This window comes from Lissotriton vulgaris, chromosome 7 (genome assembly GCF_964263255.1).
Source record: "Lissotriton vulgaris chromosome 7, aLisVul1.2, whole genome shotgun sequence".
Lineage (NCBI taxonomy): Eukaryota > Metazoa > Chordata > Amphibia > Caudata > Salamandridae > Lissotriton > Lissotriton vulgaris.
Window position 1 is genome coordinate 831,624,577 of NC_141695.1, and position 10,750 is coordinate 831,635,326.

The 10,750-nt window shown below is 46.7% G+C and overlaps 1 protein-coding gene across 1 annotated transcript; it reads right to left on the minus strand.

Annotated features, from left to right (window-relative positions):
- Window positions 1–4,360: 4,360 nt before the first annotated feature.
- PPP1R27 (protein phosphatase 1 regulatory subunit 27) lies at window positions 4,361–10,419 on the minus strand. The gene is made up of 3 exons (XM_086931152.1): window positions 10,006–10,419; window positions 7,008–7,158; window positions 4,361–6,551 (listed from the first exon to the last, which is right to left on the minus strand). The coding sequence occupies exons 1-3, from the start codon at window positions 10,193–10,195 to the stop codon at window positions 6,428–6,430; spliced, it is 465 nt and encodes a 154-aa protein (XP_086787278.1). The 5' UTR covers window positions 10,196–10,419; the 3' UTR covers window positions 4,361–6,427.
- Window positions 10,420–10,750: the final 331 nt, after the last annotated feature.

The window sequence follows — 10,750 nt, forward strand, 5'->3', positions numbered from 1 at the left end:
TTCTCCCTTTAGAAGGGTGGAATTCTACCCCCACTGCCAGGACTGGTGGGGGGGGGGGGTAGGATTCAAAAGTATTTGACAGCAAACACAATGTGTTTTGATGCAGCAATTCCAATGTTAGCATTTACCACAAGGTCATAATGCACTTAAGAGTATATGGTATGGCTGTATCACAGAACAGCTATAAGGAAGGGATTCCGAAATATGCAGAGGGGCTCAGGTCATGCTTGGGCACCCTCTCACACAAAAACAAGCACTCTGCCTTCAGGATTTTCAAGGCCTGCCATAGGAGTGACTTATAGGTTTAAATGTGTCTGTATATATAGGTAGATATAGGTACACTATATCTAAGTAAGGGGTGCAAGCACCACCTTACACAGGCTGCAGTAGCAGACCTGTGGTGCCATTTTGGAAGGCTTCCCAGGGGTGGCACAATACATGCTTCAGCCCCTGGTACGCCTCCGGGGTACCTATGCCCTTGGTACCTAAGGTACCATATACTAGAAACTCACAAGGGTAACCCAGTAACCAATCTGGAGTGTACCTAATGTACATGCAATCAGTTTAGAGAGGAAGCAGCTAGGCTGGGGTCCTGGTTAGCAGGGCCCCAGCCAGACTAAAGTCAATAAATCAGTGAAACACAGCAACAAAAAAACGGGGGTAACCATAGTAAGCAGATCCTACTCTCCTACAGTGGCAGCATACCATGCTCTGAGAATGAGTGTGACTAGATCATGAGTCAGTGAGAGTATTCCTACTGGCAATGTTATGTAAAGTTCAGCTGTTATGTGAGCGCCAGGAATTTTGTGGTGACAACGTGTGTGTGCCTGTGTTTTTGTGTGTTTTGCTTTCTGTTTCCTTCCGTAACTCTTCAGCATTCACTGTCCTCCTAGATTCCTGTCTGCAAGAAGAGTGGAACATCAAGGACCCTGAGCCTAGCAAGAGTTCTTATTTTTTACCCATCCTTCTCTCTCTATTGATGGACACGACCTTTGGCCTTCACCCCTTCCATGGTATTGGTGCATTCAATCTTTCCTCAAATATTTTCTTCTTCCTGCCTTTCCAAAGATGTTTCGACAGGGTCTTTTCTCGTGGTATGGCTCAGCCAGGTCCGTCTTCTTCAGATCTTCCTGCTGGTGTGTATGCAAGGTGATTAGGATTGATATGAACCCTTTTCAGTTGCCTTGGTCTCCTACAATGCCCTGGACCCCTGGCACCTACAAGAGAGGTAGCCCCCTCACAGGAAATCTCCAGTCCTCTACACCACTTCTGTATGAGGAGCACAAGGGTGCCCTGATTACCATGATAGTCAGTGGGTAGGTGGCTGTGGTTGGCCCAGCCAATGGGCATTCAACCAGGCTAGTCAGCCATAGCCAGGTCGGGAAAAGCAGTGGGGGTGCAATCAACATGAACATCAGAGTAGGCATGGGTGTTGTCAGTGACAGCAGCAGGACAGGTTTGATGGAATATGCATAGCTAGCAACAGCATAGGGACACCCTTACAGGCTGCTCATGCTTCACCCAAGCCCCCATTGATGACCAAAACTGACCATTCACTTAGTGATATTGTGCAAACCGCACTGAGATCTACTAGGATCAGAACGGCTATGTCCCCCGAATCCACACGTCGTCCTATGTGTTCTGTAACTCTCAGAAGGCTAGTTTTGGTATTGTGCCCTGCTCGGAAACTGGGCTGGGAGGGGAGGAGAGCGTCCTGGGTTTCCACAAATGAGGTCAGCTGAGAATGTATATGTTTCTCGAGTATTTTAGAAAAGGTTGGTAGTAGCAAGATAGGGCTAAAATTGGACCAATTGGCAGCGTCCAAATGGGTCTTTTTTTAGCAAGGGGAGGACCATAGCAGGCCTGGGGCAATTCCTGCTTAGGGAGAAATGCAGGGTGAATCAACCCACTAAAAACATGAGTGGGCATCATGGAGCAGTGGAACAGCTTCAGGGTGTGTGTTTGAGGTGTAACACCCCTCAAATAAATGCATTCTTGGTTGGTGATTAGTTCTTGAGACCCTTAGTCGGTCTGCTATGTCTGTGTTGGTTTTTCTTTGCCAACTCGATTTCTCTAAGCTGTGTTAACTTGTTGATGTTTTGAATGACGAACTGAAATATATACATAGTGAAGGGTTTGCTAGAAAAGGAGTAAATCTGCATCCATATAAATTCTCCATGGAAGGGTGCAAATGTGCTACTTTTTAGAATAAACAAACACTGGCAATAGTAAGCTTGGAAAGCTGCACAAGTCCTAGGTTTCTAGTCATACTACTGGCAATCAAAGACCGAAAGGGTGATGGGATGCAAGCTTGTAAATAGTCTAACCACCGTCAATAGTTTAGGGTAGCATTCCAACCCAACGAATGTTCACCCACTGTACCACTGTAGCCAGAGGCCCACCTGATGCAGATTGGTACTGACCTGCTCCTCATGGGAGCAGTGTATTCCGAGCCTTGATCATCTCGCCCCTTCACCTTCCTGTTTTTTTAGTTGGGATATTTAAGATTCACACCCCTGAATCATCTCACTGACTAGCCTGCTCCCCTGTCTAGGAGATGACGAGGAAGCACCAAGAAATGTAAATACAGCAGCACAGAGATATGTTGAAAGGGCACAAGGAAGATGTGAGGAGGTGGCAGCACGATTATTTGCACTGACGCAAGGGAGAAGTGCCGGATTGGTGTGGGAGGCCATGGAAATTTAGATGAGCCTGGTGAGGGAACCAAAGACAGAAGAGGGAGCCAGGGTCATGTGTGGGGCTTAGGGCAATACATGAGAAGAGAGGTGGGCCTATGATAGCAGAAGGCAGCACCAAACAAAACGTGTGAAACTGGCAAAGTGGAAATATGGAGAAAGCAATAGGGAGATCCGAAAGAAACAGGAAAACGAGTAAAAAAACACCAGGAAGAATGGAGGGTGCTCCAGGGAGTTAAGGAGGCAGTCCAAGCTAGATGGGAAGAGGCTACAAGAGAAACACAGACAAGCGTTAGATGGATGCATACAGAAGGCTGGGGTATGTGTGGTGGGAATTGCAAAAAACACAGTTGATGGACATAAGGCAGAACAATGTCTTACATTCACCGCAGTACAAAGATCTGGGCCTAAATCCATCGTTTTTTTGCACTCCACACCACCCTAGGTCAGACAATGGCTATATGCAAATCAGCCTTGACCCTGTGCCTCATGGGAACAGTCCAGCCCGAACTACCAAGCCATGTCTTTCCTAGACCGGAATCAAGCATCCAAGGACCGGTTTCTGGCATGTGTGGTGGGCGAATGGAGATATGGAATGAGTATATGTGAACGTATCATTAGGAAGAAAGTAAACAATTCTGGGGCAACCAGGTCATGATTTCAAAATAACACCATTAAACAGAATTATTTTCCCACCCATCCTTGAACACCCTGAGAAATCAAAGAATTGCTCTAGGGGGACTGATTCCTCACCGGTATCATTCTAAGCAAAATATGTATAGCAGACACCCAGATGGGTGTTGAATAAACATGGGAATAATTTTAGGAAGAAATGTGGCAAAATCACATTTCCTAGCATAGATTTTTGGGAATATAAATATCTGATTTATTTTAGTGCCTCTCTTCTCCACACTCACTTTGGCTTTAAAAGTACCTCAAAGCATGCAAACAGCACAAAACCAAAAGCACCCGTTCAGCTTTGCAGGCTTAATCCATCAAAGGCAATCACTATAAGTGTGAATGTCCATTTAGGTATGGATGTTTACTTGTGCTAGTAGCATGATAAATAGAGACAAATGGAATGACGGGGACAAACAGAGGATCTCCTTATAAATGTCTTTATAGTATGAAGGAGGGCCTTTGGCTATATTGTCCATGCTCCATTAGACTATTGTTCTAGAACATTCCCTGTTCCCATGGCTACATCCAAAATAAAATACAGACAGATATTCCTCTGTGGTGAACTGGACAGTCCGTTCCTTTTGTTCCAATGAGAGGACAAGCAGGGCATGCAAGCTCTTCAATAAGGAGGGAAAACTCTGTTGAGTCTGGAGGTGAGCCACCACGGTCTGATTCCTTCAGAGTTGTGTGGACGCTGATCATCAAACTTGTAATCATCATTGAAATGTGGAGATGTTAGGAGCAGAGGCTTCTTAGGTATGATCATCACAGGTGCCTGCCCTAGTCATAAACTCAGATATGGGTGGCCGAATGAAGCATCGCATCTATGCAAGACTGAGTGACTGTGATCATGTATCTTCTACTTGGTGGTGGAGAAGAAGGAAGACCCTTGCAAAGACTTTAATCCTGGGGTCAGTTCCCTGTGACCCGTGATGAAGGCCAGAACATACCTAATAAACTGTACATTTTCCAACACAAATTTTCACAAACATCAAATATGTTTAATTCACATAATTACAAATGGCTGTTTTCAAAAAGGTGCATTAAAAAAGCATGTCAATGTTCAAGACTGGTTCGTGGTTAAAAACAAAATTCTGGAAAATTAAATGGTTTAGTGAGGAACCTGTTTTGAATGTATATCAGAATGACAGAAGGGTATCACTGTGTCTGTCCGCGAGACGTGCTGGCCTACTAGTGGGAAAATAATTTGATTTCATGATAGGCTGCTGCCTTGAAAAGACCCGAACAATGCAGCACAGAAACATGGAGTTGGACACTCGAGAGTGCGGCCTGGTCAAGAGGGCTTGAGGTCTGGAGACAGACGAATGGACACTAAGCCCTGAGCACTGAGGTCAGAGGATGGACCCAGGGGCCTGAGAACAGGGCGCTGGCGCCTAAGAACCAGACAGTGTGGCCTGAACACTGGAGCTTGAAAGTAGAAGCTGAGGTCTAAGGAAGGGACACCCGAGGCCTGAATACTTGTTATTGTGGTCTACGCATACAATTGTCCTTGTTCAACCCTGTCCTAGTGAGACCCTTCAGTAGCCCACCTTTTTAAATGCCCAGGCACCTTGCCTACAGCCCTCCAACAGCTCATGCTTCCGACATGCACAGCAATGGCCTGCAGTGCCTTACCATGCCCCCTCACCTGAAGACATTCAGATCAAAACATTATATACACAAGTACTTTCTGCTTCTAATGTTTTATAAACTGGTCATCCCGTGCTTTAAAACAGTTTGTGAAATCAATTATGTTGAGATTTTACACGCCTTTGTCAAACTTGATGTACTGTCGTTGAGCCATGTGGAGGCACACCTTCACAATTGGAGGATCAGTGAGTGAATTCACATCGCACTGATCCGAAGTGTCCTGACTCTGATGCCAGACTGATCTACAACGGGGACTGGCCCAGTGTCTGTTCATCCTGCAGACGCATTTTGCTATAGGGCAATTAGGCAGATTGAACGTTTAAGTTATAGGTGTCCAATTATTATCATTATATATAAGGGACGTTCCCAAATTTTCTGTTCTGGTTCCACATGCTAATGTCAGCTCTCAATGTATCTCTTGCGGTGCTGTCGTTTATGTAAGGCTCTAGCTCAGAGGACTTTGTTGAGAGACAGCATGCTATAGTTATAGCATAGGGAAATGTTCCTGAGTGTCTATTTAAGCTGGCCTCGATTTTGTGTTGTAAAAAAGCAGGATTCTCCAGAGGTTCGTGCTACATGCCCTGTGTGGTGGCAAAGAGTACTTGCAAAGAAAGCATGTTTAGGCTCAAGGCGCTTGTGTGTTTACCAGAGGGGACGTACCTAATGGGTCTGTTTAGGCTCAAGGAATCACTTCAATTAATATACTGACTCCTCTAGTGCAATGTTCAGGCTCTACACTCCTGCGCTTTGAGTAGAGACTAGACAAACAAGTCTGTTCATGCTATGTTTGATTGCTATGGGGAAGGTAGTCCAGATTGTTTGTTCATACTGGGAAAGTGAATAGGTTTTGGGCCATCATGAAGTGCTTTAATGTTATGCTAATGATATATTATTGCAGGAGGACTCCTAGCCCAGGAGACTTTGATTTCTCAGTGATGGCTGCCCACACAGTCTCTTTGGGCAGCCATGTTTTCTCTAAAGCATACTTTCCTGGGTCAGGCCTTTGGATCTGGTGTGTTGTTTTCTAGATTTGTGACACACCTCTTTTGATTCTTAACATGTTGACTGAGACATGCATTCAGCATCCATCTTTACCAAATTACTGCTAGTTCTTGGTTAGATGTTCCTCCTTGTACACATCTGGCCGCACTCATGATGAGTCTGTGCACTGTTTGATTTAGTGTAGGCTGTGCCTCATGTCTAATGGGAGGTTTTGCTGTTTCTTCAGAGAGTCTCACCATGTTTAACCTACAATCCGGTGCTCCGTATAAGCGTCAGCAAGGCGTGGCATCACAATGCGGAGCTCAGCGTTTGGTCCGTCAAAGGGCAAATATTACCCCCCCAACTTGACTGTGAGGAGAGAACAAGAGTTCTCCTGGTGATGGACCAGCCAGCCTTCTTCAGTCTGCCCCCTCCAGTTTGAAGAGTTCCCTCAATTCTTTACAGTCTGGATCAATGAGGTCGGACGGCTTCTCACCTTCGTTGTTGGTGACATCAAGTTTGGCGCCGAGAGAGATGAGGTATCTGCAATATGAACAAAGAAGCAGAGGTCATAAGAGGAGGTCCATCCTCGAATAGTCATTATTGGAGAATCTCAAACTCCTGGCTCCGCGCAGCACTATTGGACTCTGCAACAGGAGGTGTGGACCAATGGTGCAGTACTTGCAGGGAAAGGCTGGCAAAAGATACACTTGCTGCACTTCTAAAGTGCTAACTGTAGTCACCCTGAAGAATGATGACAGTGCTAGAGTCATGCAGGACAGACGATGCAGTTCAGAAAGAAGTTCACAGTAGGGTTTGTATAGCACTGACAAGGGACTGCTGCGAGGAAGTGTAAGGGAGGCGGTGGAATTACACATGCCATGATCTAACACAAAGCAGACAACCGGGGCTCCATTAACATGCTGGGTTGTGGGGCTTGGGGCCATGGGGTACAACCTGGGGGCATGTACAGTGTACAAAGGTGGTCCCTCTACTCACCTGGCGATGTCAGTGTGGCCCTCGCCGCAGGCCACATGGAGGGAGGTCCCTCCACTCTCGTCTTGTTGGTGAATGTCGGCGCCATATTTTATCAGAAGTTTCACACATTCCAAGTTCCCTGCAAGAACGGCTTCATGCATGGCCGCCAAGCCTGCGGAGGACAGCACACAGTTGTCAAACTCTACATAGGAACAACATCTTGACAATATCAGAGCTGCCCGAGGCCCAATACCCTCACCAGTCTTATCTTTATAAGGAATGCAGAGGTGTGTGCGGCTGAATACCCACCCTCTTTCTCCACCCTAGTCTTAATTTTGACCAACAGCTGCTTATACGGCGCCCTTTTCTTCCTCCCCTTTGAGCTGCACTGAGGTCATGGTCTATATCGGGAATCAAAATATTAGACTGCCATGGGAACAGGTCAGGAGCCAGGCATCAGTGTCAGTAGAGAAGGAGGGCCAAGGCAAGCGGGAAACAGAGAGGCAGACAAGAGAACAAAACAAGCATTAATCCTATGGCTGTAGCTTTTTCCGCACCTAAATAGATCTGTCAACTACTAAACGAGACACACGTTCACAGGGTGCCCCTCACAGAAAACAGAAAAACTTAGATTCATACAGAACTGCCTCACCAGCATCGAGGAATAGACGACCAGCTATAAGTTCATAAATATAAGCCAGTCTAAAAAATTGCAGCTTGAACCCCACTACGAACTTCACCCCCACAAATAAACAAGTAGAAAGCATTAGGGTAATCAGGGAAAACCCACCCACAGAACCAAACCTTGCAATCAAGCAACCTCTCTCCACATTAAAACAATCCCCACTGTTAGGGACAAAAAAACGTATGTGCAGAGCCCAGACTCAACTTTAACCCTACCATAAATAAGACTAACCCACAATGAAAGAAATACAGGGTCCATGTGGACTAAAATATACACAAAAAAACTCAGCTAAGCATCATTTCATGATTAGCAAGACCAACTAAATAACAAAACAAGCAGAGCCTGAGGTGATCTTGGACAGAAGCCCATCCTAAGAAACGAACTCGAGTGTACCCATGAAATAATAAAACAGTCATAAGAGTCATTTTGGACAATAACGCACCTGCAGAATACAAAACCAGTATGAAAAGAACCACATCTACGTTGAAACAACCTGGTCTTATGGATTGCTATAACAACAAAAAATACTCCAAATTAAACAATCTCACCAGAGACGCCTCCACACAAAAAAAACAGTGAAGGTGTTGGGGCCATCAGGGTAAAAAAAACTGCTGATACAACCCAATCGCCTTATTTCCTTCCTGCTTCAGCTGGAACAACAGAAGCAGGAATAATCGTGGGCAAATAAAACACATGCGCACCTCCAATAGCAGCTAAAAAAGCATCAACATGCTCAAGCTTCGCACTGCTTATCAAAGAGGTACCTGACCACTACTGCCATCTCTCCAATTCTATCCAGAGTTTACATCAATAAAGGATTGAATGTCAAGACGATGGGCTATTTAAGTTCCACTCGGGAAGCCATCAACATGCAGCAGCTAAACTCCACAATCAAAAAATGCAAAAACAAGCACCTGCTACCACCCTGCAAAAACAAATAAATTAACTACTCCACTGGCAAGATATATCTAAATATCACACGTTCAAGAGCAACCTGTCCTCAGGAACAGTACCATTGACATGATCCATAGACCATCCTGCCCCCATTCCACCACCTAAACTTCATAGGAACAGTCCTCACTCGGCATATGAGGAGCAGAGGAAGGGGAAGGGAAGGGAGAAGGGAAGAAATAAATAAGCAAGGAACAGGCTAAAATAATGGAGGATGGGAGGAAAGATTCACAACGGTGTAGTGCTCTCAGTCAAGGACACCAGACAGACAAGGACACTAGACACCTGAAGGGTACATGTCAGTCCAATGTAAAATATGTATAGATGGACAGACAGACCCAGGGAAGCATTTTCATGGTCGACTGCACACCAATGCTGAAGAGACACCACAAGATTACCCTCTGTGCCAAACAGGACACCGGGCAGATGGTTCGCCAAGCACCATGAGTACAGAGCTGGAGCCCGCACTGTGTATAATCCTGAACTCGGCATGGTCACAGGGTCACCCTGCTGACTGGCAGCTAGCTCGCAATGATTTGATCGTTTTAAGACTATTTCTGTCCACTCGAAATGGCCAGTGAAGCCCATTTGTTACCATTATATGTTAAGCATGGGGATGCAAGACACACGAATATGCACCCTATAAATACATGCAGTGCTTGAAATGGAAAAGAAGAAGCTTCTGAGACGTGCCGGTACTCTCCAATTAAAAGTATTGCATTTCTTTTGAGAAGTGCCGGTACTCTCTTTCACAAAATAAAAAAATGCCGGTACTCCGTACCGGGCAGTACTGGCCCATTTAAAGCACTGAATGCATGACATTGCCGCAGTGTCACGTGCATTGCTGGCACGCTGCTAGCTTGTCACTTTCTATCTCTCGGCTGCCACTCTCTCTCGCCATGGTCCCCTCCTTCCCTCGCCTTTGACAGGTTATGCTCCAGGTCACCAGGACACCATGTTTCTACCCTTGTTCTTCATTTTATTATCATGCGTGACGGTTCTGGGACTTAGTTATTGCTTTGCTTACATTGAAACAGGTAGCATTGCACACCTAATGCCAATGATTTGTAACAAAAACCCAAGGCAAGAAACAAGGTGCCCTGATGACATTGAACAAGAAGGCAGCCCAGCTGTGCCCAGCTCCCTTACAAGACCACTAATGGCCATTTCACTGTTGCCCATTAAGTCCTCTTTCCATTTCTTTGCTGCGTCCTCCATTCACAGCTGGGAAGCTGACCCATTTTCTCCAACCCGAAGGGACCCATGTCACTTAACCACTCGCTAACCCCCTATCCCTGCGGCCTTCCCCCTAACTCCATGCTGGTCTATTTCCCCGTCCCGCCCCCCTTCCCCCCACCCTCCCCCTCCGCTACGGGCACTCACCTGAAAGGTAAATGGTGTCCAGCGTGACCTTGCGGGCGCGGATGAAGCGGCCCACCTGCTCCAGGTCACCCTGGCGGATGTGGTCCTGAAACACAATGTCGTTGGGAAAGCGGACAGTGCGAGCTGGCTTGATGCTGGCCGTGTACCTGTGCCGGGGCCGGGGGGAAGCAGACGGGTAATAAAACTTCATCCTGCGAGACGAAGGGAGCTGGGGGCTGGAAGAGGCAGCCAGGGGTCCGGTGCACTCTGGGAAGGAGGCCTTCCAAAGAGCTTGTATTCTCCACACTCTCCACACAGAGGTCTTACTCGCCCTCGGAGGGAAGCGGTCCTCGGCTCCCAGCTCTAACTGTGCACACAATGTGCGTATTCTCTGCGCGGCAGGTTGGGGGTCCTTGGCTTCGTCTGGTCCTACAGATCAGAAGCCCCCGAGATTCGCCCGAAGGGAGTAAGGCTCCTCGTGTATTCCAGCTGTCGGTGCTGTCTCCAAGAGTTCACCCCAGTGATGGCGTCTTTGTGAGGTGCTCTTGAGTTGCAATGACTGCGCTTTGGGTTCACACCCTGTTCTGCTCTGGAGCAAGCGTTAGGCTCTGCACTTCATGTGACGGAGCAGCTCTCCACTTTCCCCAACAAATGTATTTGGGTTCAACTCCTGGAATCTCAAAGACCAGACATCCCCTTGTGCTTGGTGATGACAGCTCGGCTTCCAGTGCCTAGTTTTCCCCTCAGATACCTCGAGGCGCTCAAC

Excerpts from the sequence above, each read along its gene's own strand:
- PPP1R27 (XM_086931152.1), bottom strand. The coding sequence starts at position 10,195 with ATGAAGTTTTATTACCCGTCTGCTTCCCCCCGGCCCCGGCACAGGTAC. Across the intron at positions 7,159-10,005 it reads GGACACCATTTACCTTTCAG|GCTTGGCGGCCATGCATGAA; the intron begins GTGAGTGCCCGT and ends TGTCCTCCGCAG. Across the intron at positions 6,552-7,007 it reads GGCCACACTGACATCGCCAG|ATACCTCATCTCTCTCGGCG; the intron begins GTGAGTAGAGGG and ends TTCATATTGCAG.